A 20,592-nucleotide genomic window follows, 5' to 3' on the forward strand; every position below is an offset into this window, starting at 1 on the left:
AAGCTTCTTTTTGTTAATCGCAAACTACACTTCTTTAAAGAGCAGATAAATTTAAAGACGATTAAACCCGATCAGTTAAATTATTACAGTTGCAGAGGAAATAGCTACTCATGTTGTTTTATACCCAAAGAAAACATAAAACAAAAACTATTTATACTATTACTAAGTTTAAATTGCTATTTGCTTTTTATAAATATCAGGCACAGTAATAAACTTTTTTTAGTTCAAGCATTTTAGAAGGTGGAGGTGAAACTATGTGTGTGTCTACTGCTGCTGCAGAAAAGTTTCCAGAAATCATTCCTTTAGCTCGAGTGCCTATGGCTGAATCAAACAAAATAAAAAAGTTACAAAAGCTACCTCAACGGTTAGTAAAAAATCAGCATAATTTTATATAAATATCAAATAAACTCAGTATCATTAGTTTATAAACTAAATTTACAAAACAAAAATTAACACAAACAGCTGTGAAGTACTCACTAAGCAACAAGACTGGAAGCAAGTTGTTATGAACAAAATTCGTTCAATAACTTCAAATAGAAGCTAAACTACTTTTGTATTCTGAAAAGATTATTTTTTAGTTCGGTGACATAAATTAATGTTTATATGATCTATATGTTTTAGCATTTGAAAAAAATTGTTTAGTATCTTGTAAAAACATCTTTTTTAATTTTGTAAACATATTTTTTTTTAAATTCTAATTTATTGTAAAAATGCTTTGTTTCAATGTGAATTAACAATTAATTTTATAAAACTGTTAATAAAACGGTTGTAAAATGTATTGAATATAATCTAAGCTCTGTAAAAGTTAGTCTTGTGTATTCTAACTCTTTATTTAACGCTTTAAACAAACAATTTTAAGTTTTTGAATACAAAAAACCCAATTTTCGTTATAAGTTACTTATAAAAAGTTTATCTTTAATAAACAGACTTGATTTGAAAAAGTGTTTATAAGTTTTACTATGTCTAGTAAATCTATCTCGTTTTAAATCTTGATAAGTTTTGTATTTTAAAAACTTGTTCAGAAAAATTAGTTTTTAATCTAATTTGATCATTTTTATTTCTAATAAAATGTTTTTTTTTCATTTTAAGTTAATCTTTGTTTTATACTAATGTTTTGCAAAAATATCGACTAATTTTATATAATCATTGCTTTAAATCGTAGTTCGGCAAACTGTAGTTCCACAAGTAAAGTTTATTAAAAACTATTACTAAGTTTCGGTGCAATGTACTTAGTTATGTTTAAAAAAAACGTTAAAAATAATAAATAATAAAAGGCGAAAATGAATGATATATTGCAAACTCAAACAAACTTTGTAAAATATTATGTAAATATTTAGAAAGAAACACAAGATTTGTTTTGAAGTATAACAATTAGTATAATAAAGTGTAGCAACTAGTTTTAAACTAGCACTTAGGATAAAAATGTATAAGTTTTACTAAATTTTCTGAACATTTTTATTTAAATAAATCAAAAAATTAAACACTAGATAAATAAATAGGTTATCTTAATATTAAAGGTTAGTTTACTTATAAAAAAAAAGTTAAAAAGTGTTAAATCACTGAGCATTAATTACATATTAAACGTAACACAAACTCTTAGAGGTTAAAATTTTAGATAAAATTTTCTGGGTTTCCCTAATGTAAAACAAATTTAAAAGGCACAGAAAAGGAAGTTTACAAATTGCGTCGAATTTTAGTAAAAAAAATCATTTCTTCTGTTCAGTGATTTTTTTTTTCTGTTTTTGTAATTTGAAGTCATAATGAGAACAAATTTAGATGGTTTTTAAAGGAACTTCTTAGGTGTAAATTTTGTTAGCTTCTTTCATATTGTTTATTGAACGACAACAAATACGCTTAAAAAGATTGGTCCAAGGACCTGGTGTATGAAAAAACATTTTGGTTATCGGGTCGTACACCAGAACAGTTTTATGTCATGTCCAGAGCAGGTCTTCTTTCACTGTTTGCAATATTGTTTGCTTTCAGTGTGCAGTTTCTAAATACAGTTCGCAAATTCAGTGCAACACTTGTATTTTAAATTGACTTAATTATGGAGGTTGATTGAGGGTCTTTCTTAGTATAATCTCTTTTTAAAACTTCTACTTGTAAAGCAGACATAATACATTTTATTATTTATGATACTACTGTTGCTTGGTATATGACGGTTTTTGATTATCATTTGCCATCAACTTAGCAGTTATTCGGCACTCTGAAATTATAACTTGCTTCTGTTTATTTATTAATTTCAAATATTTTTATGGACTAATCATAATGTAATTTAACGTTTAAACTGTTTACATTGTTTTTGTTTACAATGGTTCTGACAGATAATACCTTCAGATTATTTTTTTAACACGTTAACAAAAAACCTAAGTAGTAAAGTTATTTTAATATATTTTACCAAATTTTATTGATATAATTACTTAATAACAATAACGTAATTTTCTGAACAATTATTATGAATTTTATGCTTAAATTTTTGTTTTATTTTTAATGAATTTTTTGCTATTAGTGTTGTATATGAAATCGAGTCCGTTAACTACAAAAGACCACAAAACTCTAATTTTTGTTTTCACTGAGTGAAATTTCTAATAAAACATTATCATTGGTAACCATAATTTAGATTTTTTATTATAAATATTTCTAATAAATAGTTAGAACGAATTGTTTCAATTTTTGAGAGTAACCGATTTTAAATAAACAATGATAATTTATTAGTTATCAGAAAAATAAAAAATAATCAACACAACTCTAAGCTATTAAATTCACAACTTTTTGAAAGTAAGTAGCATATTACAAAGTATTTTAAGCGATGTTTAAAATTTTAGGAATTTAGTAATTTTAGTTAATTTATTTACTGAAAGAAAAAAAAACGCTAAAAATATTCGGTAATTGAACCTGGTGCACGAAGAACCTTTCGGTTATCGAGTCGCACACCTCTTGGATGCCTTTTAACGTCTTGTCCAGGAAAATATTATAACGAAAACATACCTTTTGTAGTTTTATATTCATAGTAGTGGAAAAACAAGTAATATTGTTTTATATTAAGCCCTGTATATTTTAAAGAATTTTTTCTAGTTGTATTCGAGTAGAGGTCGGCAGCTTTTTGAGATGAACGTGCAATAATTACTGTAAAAGTTTTCTGCGGGCAACAGTATTGAAAAATGTAGTACAAAAAAAACAATTATAGTACAAATGTATACTTAAATAAACGTAAGATGGACAGCAAGGTTTAATATCAGCCGGAAAAAAAAATTGTTTAAAAACTTTTATCAATAAACTTAACCTTGCTTCTTCTTTATTAGTATGTCGAGCCAGAATTTTTTTAGTAGGCTGCAGTTTGCCAAACTGTGTATTAAATATTAAAATTTGCCATTTTAAGGCAATAAAACTTCAATTTTTTATCGTTTGTACAGCACTACTATATTTCAAAAAATAGTATTTAAACTATTTAACTCTAGTTTTAACTTTCGTTGCATATTTAATTACTTATTATGATATTATAAATTTATTTTAATAATTTAGTTCACATACTTTACAATATTGTTTTTTTGCTTTTGAAATTAGATATACTAACACAATGTGATAAAAACCATGAATTAATTTATTTATCAAAATCCTATAAAGTACTATCTATAATTTAGAAGAATATTAAGGGACTTAGTAACGTAATACATTTTGATAGTTATGATTAAAATTTTTATAATTCTTTACTGTGCAAGATTTTTTCATTGTTCAACGCGAAAAAAACACAAGCAATTGTTTATAATTGTTAGATGAACATTAGAGAAGGTTTGTTTAGAAAACAGAGTGTTAAACTGTTTTCCAGCTTTTTGCTAACATAAACAACATACGATACAGAAGTTCACTCAAATGTATACAAGATATTTTTATAACTCAACTTAAAGTCATCTACAACATCTAGTAAAAGTAATTTTATTACTTACATTTTAAGCATAAAGGATATTAAAACTGTTCTTGCATTTCTTAAACTTAACTAACTTATACCAAATGCTACTTTTATTTTTGATTTAATGATTCAAAAGTACAATTGTATCATTTAAAAGAAAGTTACAGTAAAAATAGATTGATAATTTGAAGCTGTATAACACTTGAATATAAAAACGTTGCAACATAAAAAGAACTGCCTCAAAAACTTAAGTAAAACTTTTTTAACATTCTGCCAAGATCAAGGGTACATTTATAAATTTAAACACATTAACTAGATTAAAAACATTTATTACAAATCAAGATCATATTTTTAATAAACTTTAAGTTTAATAAAATTATGTTTATAAGTTAAAAATTAGTAAATAAACAGTAATGTATACAATAAGCTCAACAAATACTGTTTTTATTATACTAATAAACTTTAACAATATCTTGTGCGAACTCTCTTTTTAAATCTTAATACCTAAAAACTTTTATAACTCAACTAAATACCGCTTGTTAAAATAAAATTAAAAATGAATTTACATTAATTTGTGTATTTAATTCTACTAAAAGTAATCCCTTTATACAGGACTCAAGGGTTACAGACTTTACCTTATTTTATTTAACATTACATTTTAGTTAATATAACATAGCAAGTAATTTTTTTATAAAAGTTAGTTTTTACAAAGTCTAGTTTTTTGTTATAAATTATTTTAGAGGTAGGTGTTTTACTGGGTAGGTGTCAAATTGCTCAAAGGAACACTTTTGCACGAAGGGTTACTTTAACACTTTTACGGGTTTAAACTTTTGCTTTTTTTTATTGTCACCCTTAACCCTTGGTCTGTCCTTTTTTTCTTCTTACTATTTTTAATTAGTCTATTTTTCTCATTTTTACTGGCCTTGTTACCTTAACCCTTGATCGGTAGCTTGTTTTTTTAATTTGTTCTTTTATTTTATTCTCATTATTTTTCTTTTACTATCATTGTAACCCCTCCTAGCTCTTGTTTGGTAATTTCATTTTTTAGTCTTGTGCAAAAACTACCTTTCGTGAAAAAGTATAATTTTTAAATAATCATTTTTAAGTTTTACTGTAAACGGAAAGTCAAAATAATAATACGTTTATTATAAAAATGCGCATTATTGCTTGTTTTTCACAAGTAGTGATGTACCGGACTCACTATCCGGGTCCGGATCCGGCCGGATATTGCCATTTTTGTCTGATATCCGGATCCGGCCGGATCTTGATATGAAAAAAAAATCCGGATCCGGTTCCGGCCGGATCCTAACAGAGATCCGGCCGATTCGGATCTAGTTAAATTTTTTCAAAAACAAACCCTGTGTAGATTAAAAAGAGTCGTTTTCGTTAGAAAATACGTTCGAAAATTAAACACCTACCGTGATTGGCTCATTTTGTACACGTGACTAATTTTCATTTGTTTTCATTTAGACTATGAAACAAACATTTCAGAAATGCAACTCTTTACCTATGTCTATAATTAAAATCTTTACTACCAAGTTGTCAACCTTATGGCTAGCTGTTCTACTGATTATTAAATTAAAGTTATTTTAGACTCAGGCTAGTCTATATTCACTCTAGCTAGTTTTTTTTTTTTGACTTAAACAGCGACAACCGTGCTAGTTTGAATTTTTTTGGAATTTTTGAAAATTTAAGGCCGCCTTAGGCTAGTTTAGTTTTTTATAAAAACTCAGACTAGTTTTAACATTTTTTGAAAAACTCAGGCTAGTTTTCTTTTAGATTTTGAATGAGTTTGAGATGATCCAGTTTTCAATGTTTTGTGATTTTCTAGTTATTTTTGTTCAAGAACTTGATTTTAATTGATTTTAGATTGGTAAAGCTATAAGGGGGTCCACCTTGATTTTTACAAGTTGATCTTATCTGATAGATTTTAATCTTAGCTACCAGATACTTTTTACAGCTTAACCAAATTCAAAGTAGTTTCTGAGATATAAGGGGTCAAAGCCAGCTAGCTTAATCGCTTCCTTATAAGAGGTGCAAACTAGAAAGGCGAAAAAAAAATCATTTTATTAAAAATCTATCTCCTCCTACAGTTTTTAAGCAATCTTATTCAAATTTTCACAGTTTACTCTTTTCTAAATTTTAAATCATTTGAGTGTGGGTAATTTTTTTATTTTGAGAAAAAGTCCCCTTTTTTTAAAAAAAGGTGTTTTTTTTTAATTTTAGACCTTCAATTTGTAAATTTCAGTTATTTGTAATTCCAACCCCCAAAAGCTTTTAAACTATGTAAGGAATATTTTTTGAAAATTTGAGGTACCTAGCTTAAAAAACCTAGGAGGAAAATGATTTTTAGTGAAATGGATATTTCCGCGTTTTTAGCTTGCGCCTTCCATTAGGTCCCAATGGAAATCTCCGGCTTTGACCGCTTATATCTCAAAAAATAATTTGAATTTTGTAAAGCTATAAAAAGCATCTGGTAGCTAAGATAGTATTCTATTAAATAAGATCAACTTGTAAAAAAGTGTTTTAACCCCCCTATAGCCTTAATTGTAAACATTACTTAAAATATTTAACCTTGTGGCTAGCTGTTCTACTGATTATAAGCTTAAAGTAATTATTTTTTTGGTTTTTCAAAACCTCATTCTGACTCAGGAAAGTTTATAATCACTCAGGTTAGTTTTTTTGAATCACAGGGTTGCAACCCTGATATTAGCTAAAATTAGGTGATGTTCTAGTTGCCAAAGATCATGGAAAGTTTATTAGTTTAGCAAAAAATATATTTTAGTGTTTTTTATTGTTCTTTAAATTTCAAGTTTTTCTTTTGTTCTTTCAATTTAAAAAAAATTAAACGTAAGTATTGTTCAAAAAATTAGCAAACATACCAGCTACTAACTTCAAATCTTAACTAGAACTTAATAACACATCATAAACTACTTATTATTTAATTATTTTTAGCAGCACATTAATATTTTTCAGTCTAAATTTTTTAAAACTATAATTTTTCAAAATTCAAAAGTATATAGTTAGATATAACACATAAAAGATAAACTTCACACAATTATACTTAATTAGTTATATAAAACTGCATTATCGTACATAGTAGTTTTTATACTACTTACATTACAAATAACTTAGAGTTTTAAGAATCCGGTTCCAGCCGGATTTTAATTTGAAAAAAATATCCGGGTCCGGTTCCGGCCGGATCTTAATTTGAAAATAAAATCCGGATCCGGCCGGATTCTAATTTGAAAAAAAAGTCCGGATCCTATTTTGAAAAAATGTCCGGATCCGGGTCCGGTACATCACTATTCACAAGTTGCTTTCAAGCTAGAAAATACGTCGACCTAAGAGGTTTCTACTTAGCGGACCAGGTGAAATCTTCGGGGTCTAAGTTGCTAATCCCTACGAATATCTCATAGCATAACAATTTAAATAAGATAAAATTTTCAGGTTTGTTTTTTTAGTTTAGTCAACTTTGTAATAGAATTTGCGAGGACAACACACAGCCTACCTACAGGTAGATTCGAGCCTGGGGCTAAATAAGTAATGAAAAAATATAAAAAATTAAGTTTGATCTACATTTATCATATTATGATAGTGTTTGGTTTAATTTATGTAAATTTGTTAGGTATCCTAAAAAATTTGTTTTTTATAATCTTTTGATATAACTTAGGCGGCTGCCGAAGGATTAAAAAAAATCTTCTTTTTCTCGAACTTTTTATAGATTTTCGAAAGTACAAGTTTTTTTTGCCCATTTTTAAAATAAATTTACATTTTAGGTAAAAATCTATCTTAAATAGCGTAAAATGGTGAAAAAATATTACATTGTTACTTTAAATGTGTTTCATAATAGATAAAACAATAATTGATATAACAATTTATTGTACATAATAGATTTTTCGTATCTAATCAAAGTTATATCAGGGTTCGTGCGCGAATTTTTTTTTCATTTAGCCTGACTGAGACCAATTTAGCCTGACACATTTTAAAATAAGGAAAATCCCCTTTAGAAGTCATTTTAGGTATTGGGGGGTCTTGATTAGTACTAATGTAGTTTCTGACTTCAACTAGCTTGATCTCAAAAATATTTTGAGCTTTAAAAATCTGCAATAAGCAACTCATAGCTTAGTTATAACTCAATAAAATAAGAATAAATTAGGAAAGGGGTGATTGACCCCCCTATGCTCTTAACATAACAAATTCAGTGACAAGTTGTAAAATAAGTTTTATATCTGATCTGTTACTAGTGTATAGATTAAATATATATTACTAAACACAATTGTTTAATTTAATTAAGCACTAAGTAAAAACATTATAACCAGAGATTTATAATAAAACAATGTGCATTGTCGTGTTTATTATAGTACTTTGACTAATACTTAAAATTGATACACAATTATAAATCCTAAACTCTAAATAAATAAAGTGATTGTTGATATCATATCAGATTTAAAAATTTAAATTAAAAAAAAAACCTTTAATGTTTTGTTCTTGCATGGAAAAATGAATTGGACCTAAAACTTGTACTCCCACAAAACTGAGTACTTATATCTTAAAGCTAAGTTTTAGTGTTGTGAATATCTCTAATAACTTAAAACAAACAGTAAATATATGAATTAAATGCTAAGCGTTTTAATCTAAAAAGTATTTGGTATAAAGCCTTTAAATTGGAAATTAAAACAGTTCAACCAACTAAGCTCTGAAAAACATAACTGATGTAAACAAATTCAAACAAACAGCTAAGTTGTTTAACTAAACTGTAATGCTTAAACTGTATTTTTTATGAATTTTCATAATTAGACGTATATAATTTAGGCAAAACAAAATAATGAAGGTTTTTTTTGAGATTCAACAAAAGGTTTTAAGTAATTATTTTTACAAATACGGACTGATTTTGTCTTTAATAACTAAATCTTTATTTAGAAATAAATTCACATCTCAATCTGATTTTCAAAAGATTATTTTTTTATTTTATAAAAAGTTTTCAAGCATTTGAACTGAGAAAAACTGAGATTCTCATATTTTTAATTATAAAAACTGATTTAGCCTGACGTTTTCTAACTTTTTTCAAAAAAACTGATTTAGCCTGACTTAGACTGATTTAGCCTGACGTGCACGAACCCTGTTATATATCTAACATGTAAAAATTGTTTAAAATAAAAAGTTATTAGTAATTTTATTCGAAATTCCAGGGTGTTCCAGGTTTTTTTTTCTTAAATTATCAAACTCAAGGCTTTTTGAGGATTCAAGGTTCTTTTTTGCAGTCCTGCCTAAAATAATAAAACATAAAATCGCTTAAAAGAGAATAAGGACGTAAAGCAAATTTATACAAAGTAGTTTGAAATTAAAAAAGAGTAACTACTTTTAAGAGTAACTATTAAAAAGCACAAACTACTTAAAAAATTGCGAATTAATCTAAGTTAGTCAAGAGTGGAAACGTTTAATTTTAAACAGGAATCTAGTTATAAAGATCTTGATTTAATACTTGATCGTTAATGACTGTCAATGCCAATTATTACCACTATTTGAGTTGTAAATCTTAGTTTTTTATCTCAAAACTTCAATAGAAATTGATTTTTTTCTTAAATTTTTGAATTATAAATGATTATTTTGTACATATATCCTTTGATAGAAAAAAGTTAGGCACTAAGATAGCCAAAGTATGGATGCACGACTATTTAAATTCGAACAATTCAAATTTCGACAATTCAAATTCTTTTAAAAACATTGAAATGACCTCAAATAAAAAAGTTATGTATATTTGTCAAATATAAAAAAATACATATGTAGGTCATATTAATGACTACCTTTCATTTTTTCTTTTTACAAAATATTAAATATTTTTTGAGATATGGCTTAAATAAATAAAAAAACATAGTTATTTATAGTAATTTAAAATACCTTGAAAAGTATTTATGATTTTGTAAAAAAAGAAAAAAGTGGCTTGTAGATATTAACAAGATCTACACATGTGCTTTTTTTCAAATATAATTTAGTTATTGAAATATAGTTTTTCAAATATTTTTTTAAGAATTTAAATTGTCGTAATTTAATTTGTCCGAATTTGAATTCTCATGTAACTCCAAAGTATTCCGCAAAATAACTTAAAGCTACTTATTAAAACACATTTAGGAACATTTTTAAATTTTTTTAAATAAAAGCATACATGATAATACTCTACGAGAAACTAATAACTGTAACTAAATAGTTTTGAAGATTATAGTAAAAAAGCTATTACGGTTTTATTTTATGTACGTAAAAAATGTAAATTTTCAAAAAAAAAAAATTATAAACAGCAGTGCCGTAAAAAACTGCATTTTTGGATTGAAGAATTAGTTGAACGAAAATGAAAATTTATTTTAGAGCTTGCAAAAAGTTATGTAAACACTATTTTTTTAAATAACTTTAATTTGTTAGTTTGTTCACTAAAATTCACAAATTTACTAATAATACTTATTTCAATTAGCAAGCTGAAATTCTTTAAATCACAAAATGAATGTAAACTCTGACACAACTTTTAGAAAACATTTGACTAAGAGTGGGATTTGAAGGAAAACTTGACAACCCTATGATAAAGATAAGAGTCTAACAGCAGACAAAAACATTTTTGAACAAAATTAAATTAATGCAATTTTATTTATTAATAACACAAAAAGTATAAGGGATAAATTATTTTAATTCAATAATTAAACATATAAAGTACACCAGAAAACAGATAAACTAAAAAAGTATCAAATAAGTGGAATGAAAAAGTTTTAGGTGATTTTAATTATTAACATTTCTTAGTACCTTTTTTAAATTTACTTCTTATAGAAAAAGAGTATTGGATGAAACGCCGTTACTTGAAATAAAGTTTTAACACAAGAACATCTGTGGTATATATATTCAGGATTTAACGCCTTTTAACGTTACATATATTTTTTATTTATATACTTTTTTTTTGGATAAAAATCAATTATTTTCTTAACAAAATAATTCAAGTAGAGAACATTTAAAGCCATGCTTTATGAAACTAAAAAAAATAGGTGTTTAATATTTGATGATATTTAAAAATTGGCCTTTTAGAATTGAACTATATTATAATTTAAATTGACCATTAAAACCACTAACAATATATCAACATAGTAATTGAGATTTTTAAAACTGCTTTAGTTACTTAAATTTTGACTTATTTATAAAAACATGATAAAAAAATATTAGACGATTTTATATTTTAAATTATACAAAAATTATACTAAAAACTATTTATAATTAAGAAATTAAGGTTAAAAATATTTTAGAGACATTCTACTACTTATACAAAAATATAGTTAATAAAAGTAGAAGTTGCTTTAAAAAATACTTTAATTTAAAGTAGTGAAAAAAATGTAAGTTTTGAATAAATTATAAGTCCAATATTTTCTTCACACTCTGTGGTAAGTCTCCAGATATTGTTGCAAATTGTTGATAAATAGCTTGAGCTGTTTTTAAACTTTCTTCTAAATCGATATGTTCTGCCATTTCATTAATGTGTTTGAGTATTTCATTAAAACCACATTCTTCTTTTAGTAGATAGGATTTTTGTGAATCTAACAATGCTAAGCAGTAGACAAGGTGAAAATTTTTGCAGGGATACTGAGTCCAAAAAACTTCCCAAAGCTTTTGTATATTTTCATAATCAAATTCTCTCTTGAATCTAATCAAAATCCATCTAAAACAGAAAAACATCTCAGATGAGTCTTTATTGTTAAGATGATCCCAAAGCTGAGGGTCATAGAACTCAACTAAAATTTGAAGATCTCTTAGCTGTTTAGTCATCCCTTTCTGACTCATGACAAAGTTATCATGCATTACTTGCATGTATCCAACGAAACACCAAAAGGCATCAGATTCATTTTTTAAAACCTCAAGTATTACAGCAAGCAAATCACTCATACCTTGTACATAACCTAGATCAAAGTCATACATGCAGTATGTATTAAGTATATCTTGAAGCTTTTGTAAGCCCCAAGAGTCAAGCTCTTCAAAAAATTCACGTTTTCGGTCTGTTCTTGTAACATCTTTTTCAATTAAAGAAAATCTTGAATTTAAATCAGTAAACCTGTTTAATTGATCTTTTGTGAACATTTTCCATTGTGATTTCATACGATTATACTCTTCTTCTTTCAATTTTTGGTATTTTTCATTTTCTTCCTTAGTTTTTGACCAATCATACAAACCGAGCTGGTATTTCCAAACTTCTTTCCTTAAACTGCCCTCAATTGACCCAAAAAAAATTCTCTGACTTACTTCATCAGGTTTATTAATTCTTCCTTCTTTATCTTTAAATCTAATCCACTCATCATCAGATAAAGGTGAAAGTCGAAACATTTCTTCTGTTTCTTTTCTGTCTGGAATTTCACAGCATGTAATATGTTCAAAACCATTTGTGTTATCATCATCGCTATTTGAAATCTGAAATCTCTCCTTGCCTCTTTGAAATCTTGCTGTAAAATTGTCATTCTTATGATGAGGAAAATGTTTCAATATTTGACCCTGTTCTTTGGCAGGTCTTTTATATGGAGGGTTTTCAACAGGATTAAGAAAATCTGTAAGTATTGAAGTCATTTTACTTATTCCATTGTAAGCAGTACCAAAAATTGGGCTGTGAAAAAGTGCGTTCTCTTTTGTTTTATTTTTATTACTTCCTTCAGAAAAAATATTTAACTCATTAAAAGTTTTAGTTAGGGCATTTTGATTTTTTTGAGACACATCAAACCATCCTCCACCTTGATAAGAATTAACCAAGAAAACATGATGTTCTAAAACTTCTTCAAATTCATCATAACCATAATTATGAAAATTAACGTGGGGTAGTTGCTGACCGTCTTTTAATTGAAATAAAATATACTTCCATCCAGTATGTTTTTTACTAGATTTCTTTAAGCGTTTTAGCTCTGTTACTGGAAATTTAAAGCTATATTCAAAGTAATTGAAACCTTTACCTTTAACTTCTTCTTTACTACAATTTAACTCTGTATCATTTTTACAATCTTCCTTTTTATTTTGTATTTCATCACAAGTGTTTAAAGGAGCCCATCTTATATACCAAACACTATTTTCTTCAAAAACAGAAAGAACTCCTGCAATAAACCTGTCTTCATCTATTTCAGAGGAATAGAGGTGAATAAACACACCATCTTGGTTATATGATTTTTCATAATCAACTTTATCAGCAACATAAGATGATTCATTGTTTGTTTTGTCTTTAACAGTGTCCATTGCTAGTGTAAAATTTTTGTTTACAATAAAAAAAATGTTTTTTTTATTGTTTTTAAAATGTTGTTTTTTGTTATTTAATTAGTAAATACCTATAAAGCTATTTTAATTTCAACCTAAAAATAGTAACTTTGTTTAAATATGTTAAAAACTAAATACTTAAAAATTCATAACTACTCATAAAAATACTATGTTTAATGTTTATATAAGTAAACATTAACTATATTGAAATAAATGTTACAATTTTGTGTGTATCAATTATGTACCAAAAACTTAGTTTGGTATAAAGTATTTTTGTAAGTAATTTTTTTGTTGTAAAACCACATTTAAAAGTATATATAAACTTAGTTAAAACTTTTTTAATGTCATAGGAGTCTGCTATAGTAGTGAAATTGCTTGCTTTTGCTTGATTATAAGAGCAATTTAAGTATTTCACTAAGGGCTGTAAACATCTTGTGGTTGTTAATTATTATAAACTTTTCAGCTAATTTAAAAGTATTTCTAACTATTGTTAAAATCATATTTTAAATTGATGATTTGCTGTTATTGAAAAACATTTTCCTTGTATAGTTATAGATTCGATCACCCAACATATTTGCTTAGGGGCATAGGGGGGGAAGGGGTAAACACCCTTTTTTGGTTTTTGATCTTACTTTATACAGTTTTTACTAAGCTACAAGATGCTTATTACAGATTTTAAAAATTCAAAATAATTTTTGAGATATGGCCGGTCAAACTCAGAGGCAACAATAGGTTCCTTATGGGAGGAGCAAACTAAAACAGCAAACAACTAGAAATCATTAAAAATCTATCTCCTCCTACGTTTTTTGAGATAAGTACCTCAAATTTACAGGAAATGTTCCTTGCAATATTTAAAAAAATATGTTGGAACAGAATTTTAAAAAATTAAAATCTTATAACAAAAAAACTAAAAAAAAAACTGTTTTTTTGATTATTTTTTATATAAAATTTTTATTTTTTAATTTTTTTTTTATTCTTTGCGCAGAATTTTCTAAATATATCAAGGAACATTTCCTGAAAATTTGAGGTAGTTATCTCAAAGAAGGTAGGAGAAGTTAAACTTTTAGTGAAATAGTTTATTTTTGCTGTTTTAGTTTGCGCCTCCCATAAGGAACCTATTGTTGCCTCCGAATTTGACCGGCTATATCTCAAAAATTATTTTGAATTTTTTAAGTCTGTAAAAAGCATTTTGTAGCTTAGTAAAAACTATATAAAATAAGATCAAAAACCAAAAAAGGGTGTTTACCCCTCCTATGCCCTTAATGTTCTCTGATGTCACCATGTTTACTTAACAGATTACATATGTTAGTAAACAATAGCCATAAACCATACATTTTAGTCTGCAGTTGCATAGCTTTGATTTCTCTACATTATCGACCAACATTTCTTGTTGGGAGGTATTAACTAGCTTTTTATTCTTGGCATGCACGAGTACAAAATTTAAAGATTACTACAAGAAGTTTTTATATCATTAAAGGATCACAAACACTTTTGAAAAAATCTAAATATAAAGTAATTTAGCCATCTTTAAAAAATTTTGGCCAAATAGGTATGACAATTTTAGATAAGTTGATTTACAAAATGAGGAATGTTAATATTCTGAAATTGAATTATTAAAAAATACTTAATTTGTTATAAACTGGTTTAAGAAAATTAAAAACAAATAAAAGAATATACTCATTAAGTTTGTTGGTAGTGATTTCTACCCAAATATCTCTAGATTAATTTGCTCTGCTAAAAGCACCAGAATGGGCTAAAATATATAGAAAAATTAGCAAATACAAGACTCATATGGTAGTATATTGCTGTAAATCATCCCTTACTCATAACAATTGTGCATGGACGAAGGTAGAAATGAGTGACAATTTTTACCTATTGCAAGAAAACTTTGATGATGCAGAATCATTTTAATTGGTTAGGTTGCTAATATACTGTACAAAATACTGAAGAAATACTTCTTTGAGCAGAACAAATTAAAACTATATAGTTAAATTGGCTTAGTGATCATATAAAGTAAGTCAGGTCAAATAGTTAAGTGGCTCTCAAAAAGAATCAAAATGTTTTTAGCAAATTTGACTTAAAAATTACCTTATAGTCCAATTTTGTAAACTTGTCTTTTTTAGATGTAAAAGCTAGATCTGCACAACAACACATATGCACCACATAAAAACCAAATTTTTAAGCTACACATGTCAATTTAAAATCGAATCACTCTCAATATGTTGTCAATCAATTAGTAAACCACATACATAACTTTTGACAATCATATATGGATTCACACTACTTTAATGCCAGGAAGGGTTAGCTAAAGGAGGTCACATGCACTAGTTTTATCAAAAACAAACATGTATAAACTGGTTAAAGACACCATAAGGATTAGGAAAAACCTTCTATACTCCACCAAACTATACTATTTATCAGTCAAGACAATAATTGGCAGACATTTCCTAGAACTTAGTAGCTAAATTTTTAGTGCAACACTTCTCACAACTAAATGTTTATTAGATAACTGTTAAAAACTTCATACTTGTGCATGTGAAGAATTAAGAGCCATATAATATTTAATAACAAAAATATTAAAGGGAAGACAGAATTAAGTTTGTACAATTGCAAATAAAAATGAATGATTTATAATAGTTTAATATTGCTAACAAACACCACTTAAAACTTAAAAACACAATTTCAAAATACTTTGGATTTAAAAGATAGAAATGAAAACTTAACCCTGCACAAAGGGTTTTTAAACTTTTATAAAAGTTTTATTGCTTTTTTATTATTAGATTGTATGTTTAGTTTAAGTATGGCTTTACAAGAATTCTTTAAAAACCATTGTTAATTCTTGTTTTCACTCTTTGAATTCAAAAAAAACTTTCTTGAGTCATTCTGGGTTTTTTACAAATCTTTAAAAACATTTTTTTTTAATAATAAAAATCAAGTTCTTTAACAAAATTGGCTATAAAATAACAAAATATTGAAACTAAATAAACTAAATATTCAAAATTTGAAAAAATATGTCCAGAGATTATTAAAAAAAACCTTAAACTATTAGAGTTTTTCATAAAAAACAAAACTATTCTAATCAGCCTGAAATTATAAAATAAATTTCAAAATATCCTGATTATCTGGAAATTTTCAAAAACTTCAAAACATCCTGAGATATCCTGAGTGTCCTGAGTATCTTAAGTAAATGGCAACCCTGACTTTGATGAAAACATTAATGTAATTTTTTAATTGAATATGAAAGTTAAATTAACTTTTGAGTTTTTGTAATTGTAGTTATAGGTAATTGTTTTAATATTTGATTAGGGTGGTTTGATCGATTGCTCACAAAAAGGATCTCCGAATTTGGTTTTCTAAATGGGATGTATGTTCTGTTATGTAAGTTTAGTTTGATATCTAAAAAGTTCGATGGATTAGGCCTGCATCTACTGTTATTTTAAAACCCCATTTGTTAAAAATTTTGTGTAATTCTTTTGTTGTGTTTTCTGTGGTTCTTGGCGATTTAGATTGGATGACCGCAAGGCCATCCTCTCTATAGATACCAAAATCTTCAACATTAAATATATTAGTTTTTAATTTCGCTTAACATGAAGAGTCCTACCATTTTGCACACTTCAGCTCCATTGTAAGATCCCATGCTACTGTTAAAGAGGTCAGAGGTGTTTATTTTTTCCCATGTTTTATTTTTATGAAAGATTGTAGACTTGCAATATGTAATATTAATTTTTGGTCGGTGTCTGTGATTGGTGTGAATTTTTCAGCAAATTTTAATGAGTTAATTAAAGTTATTTTTGTTATGGATGAGTAAAATTTAGTGATATAGAATTTTATGAATAGGGTTTTAGGGGTTATTTTTAGCTTATTGAACTAGTTTATAACGCTTTCAGTGTTTTTCCATTGATTTAGTTTTGAGCCTATTATTGTTCTTTTATTTATTGTGTCTAATTTAGCTTTTGTGAATTTGTTGAAAAGGTATCTGGAGGGGTTCAAAACTCTACAATTTACTTAATTTGGAAAATCTTTTTTGTGGTCTTTGATTGTAATGAATGCAGGTTTTTGTTCTATTTTTTTAATTTTGCCTTTTATATTGTATTTGTTGATGAATTGTAGGGCAAATATATATTTTTTTCACCTTTCATAAAGAACCTAAATAGCTCACCACCTTAAATTAAGAATATCCTAAAAGTTACTTTGAATTTTGATAAGTTGTAAAATGAGTGTGATTGCTAATTTAAAATTCCAATTAAAAAAAATTGCCACTATAAGTATTTGCTGCAAGAAATCCTGCCTGAGTGAACAAAAGTTAGTCTGAGTTTAACTGAGTTTACAAATTTTTATCTTTTAGTAGTATAAACAAAAAACTAAGAAAAATTTAACTTAATTGTGCTGGTAAAGAACATAACTATACTTATGAAAATAAATATAAGAAAAATATTAAATTAATCTTTAAGATAAAAAACATAATTATACAATAAAAAAAAAACAGTCTTATGTTAAAGAAAAATATCTTAGTTAGACTGAGTACACACAATTTTTTATAAAATTTAGAACTAGCCTTGGTTACCCTGAGTATGTGGTGACCCTTTAGTAAAAAACAAAGTGGGTCCTATCCTATATTTAAAGAAAATAAAGAATAAAATAAACAGTTAAAACAAAAACTTTAGAAAAGAATTATAGTAGTACCCATGATATTTTTTAATGTGTTTCCGGATGGTGTAGGGATTCTTAAAAACTTTTTGAGTTTAACATCAGAAGATCAAAAGCAACATTAAAAATAAACATCATTTTAAGGTAAACAAACATCAGTCTCAAACTCTACATTTGCATAGTAAATGTTTTCCTGGGAAAAGTGAGTGTGTTACGTTATATGTAATTTTACATTAAATAACAAAATTGATTTATGCGTCCAAAAAGTAATAGTTCAACAGAAAGACTAATAAGTATTTATAGATTGTAAAATTTTTTATTGAATTATTAAAATCTAACTGTTTATCAACTGTACACTTTAATAAAACCTTAATTTAATATTGTGGTAAATAAATAATTTCTTGCTTGACCTTTAAAAAACGTTTTTTGTTGTAGAAGGAAAAATAAGTCTGATGTATTTTCTACCATATTTTTTTTTTCTTGTTGGACATAATTTGTAGCTAGCTTTATGCATTTTTTTCCATATTAGTAGAAGTTATTTATTTTTTAAGAAAACAATGTGAATACTTTCAAGTCACAACTGTAGCTACCTTATGGTTTTTATGCTAATTAACATATGTAACTATAATTTTTGCTATCCTTTTATTGTAAAACTTATTTATTGTATCACTGGAATGGAAAGTTATGGCATATCACCTGATCGGAGCTCATGTGAACGACTGTGTACGACAAAATGGTTTTTAATTTGTTTAAAAATGCAAAACTAAACAACTGTAAACTTATTCAATTTAAAAATTACAACACAATTGTGTTCAAAAAATTAATCTAAAAAAATATATCTGCAATTCTTAATAAAAAATTAGGTATTATAAAATATCAAACATTTTTATTTAAATTATTACAGATATAAAATACTATCCCAAGTTTTTATGTGACAGTTTAATACGTATTTCACTACTTTTCGTCAGAACCTAACAGTAGAACAAAATATAAAATTACGATACGTTTTTTTACTAAAAACACAAAAAGTTAAAACTAACAAAGTAATTAACGCAATAAATAATCAGTGTAAAGTATTTTTTAATTAAACTCAAATACTACTAACGGAAACAAAATAGACAATTTAACTTAATAAAGACACTTTGTAATCAAACTCCTTTTGTTTGCACAATTCTAGTTTCTCTGAAGATATAAAAATAGTCTCCAACTTCACGAGATCAAATACACTATTGCAATGATGGATTATTCTAAATCTTGATATGTTGTATTTCCTACCACAATCTCTATTATTTATCAGATGTTCTGCAACTGAAAATCTTTTTGCTGCATTTTTGGTTGCCGTTGTCTTAATTTCAGGTTATTTTTCAATGAGTTTCAACACTCAAACAGGTAAATGTTCTTTTATCCTGGTTTTTAAATGCCTCGAAGTCTGACTGATATAGCTTCTTTCGCAGAAGCAATTAAACTTGAACACTATACAACTTTTCAAAAGATTAACTCTTAAATATGTTTAACAAAACACATCCATTAAAACATTTACACCAGAAAATGAAAATAACGATGATTTGGATTTTCTTGACGTTTTAGTTAAATTACACAAGAACCAATTTTTGACATATGTTTATAAAAAGAAAACTTTTACTGGGAACTATTGAAACTTTCATTCATTTTTAAGTATGAAAAGAAAGACAAACTTGATAATTACTCTCTGCCATCAAGCATATAAAATCTGTTCAAGAGAACTATTTACTGATGAAATAAATCAGATAAAACTGATACAAAGTAAAATTGGCTATCCACAAGAACTTGTAAATAAATTTATTTATTTACACCTTAAAACTTTAAACAAAATAAAGCCAGCAGGACCGGAGAAATGTTCGATTACTTTATTATTACCTTATGTCAATAAAAACTTAAGAACTATCGAGAAAAAAGTCAACCAATTTATAAGTAAAATCTTATCACTCAGCAAAACTGAGAGTTATTTCATTATTTATACTATTGATTAGACTTAGGGGCAAAAATCCGATATCAGAATATAAAAAAATATGGTAGTTTACCAGTTTAACTGCTTTTGTGAAGATATTTATGTTGGTTATGGCTTCAAGGCAGTTTGCTAAAATTATAAAAGAACATACATACTCCAAAAATTATTGATGAATTTCGAAAAATGAGTAATAAGGAAAATAAATCTAAAAGATTCGTAAATGCTTCAAAAAGATCTGATTTTGCAAAACACCTAGTTAATAACCCTGACTGTGCAAATAATTGTAACTTGAAAAAAATTAAAATAATTAAAAGCTGTTATAGCATTTTTGATTTAATTAAACTTGAGGCTCTATGTATTTTATAAAAAAAACCTAAGTTGTGTAAGCATAAATATTTTGATTATACTGTTTTTTTGTTTTCATAAGCATTTTTAAAGTTCTTACGTATGTTTTATTCATTTAATTTTAGTTTTATTGTAATTAAAAGTACTTATGTATTGTTAATTACCCTTTGCTCATCATTATTACTTTTATACTTATTGTCTTTTGACGATATTAGTTAGATTTGAAACTTTATTTTTATTAATTAGTAAACAACTGAATAGTTAAACACGAACTATCTATTGTTAAAAAATGAGTTATGTGAATTTTTGAAGTAAGATATTGAAGTGTCAAGAAAAGTTTAATCTTATCAAAACTTAAATTATTACAGCTTTTAAAAGTATAACTTTATTATAAAACATAACATAGTTTTATAAATTAATTGAAATAAAAGTTATAGTTTGAATCTAG

General features: G+C 26.2%; 1 protein-coding gene across 1 annotated transcript; it reads right to left on the reverse strand.

Moving 5' to 3' along the window:
* Positions 1 to 10,152: 10,152 nt before the first annotated feature.
* Positions 10,153 to 13,254, reverse strand: LOC145845661 (TBC1 domain family member 15-like). Its single transcript, XM_082952777.1, has one exon. It carries the CDS (start codon positions 13,145 to 13,147, stop codon positions 11,291 to 11,293), a length of 1,857 nt encoding a protein of 618 aa, XP_082808903.1. The 5' UTR covers positions 13,148 to 13,254; the 3' UTR covers positions 10,153 to 11,290.
* Between the last annotated feature and the right edge of the window lie 7,338 nt (positions 13,255 to 20,592).

The sequence above is a fragment of the Thalia democratica genome, unplaced genomic scaffold (genome assembly GCF_965202585.1).
Source record: "Thalia democratica unplaced genomic scaffold, ktThaDemo2.hap1.1 HAP1_SCAFFOLD_111, whole genome shotgun sequence".
Classification (NCBI taxonomy): Eukaryota; Metazoa; Chordata; class Thaliacea; order Salpida; family Salpidae; genus Thalia; species Thalia democratica.

What these genes read in the sequence shown, in the direction of transcription:
- LOC145845661 (XM_082952777.1), bottom strand. Translation starts at nt 13,147, where the DNA reads ATGGACACTGTTAAAGACAAAACAAACAATGAATCATCTTATGTTGCT.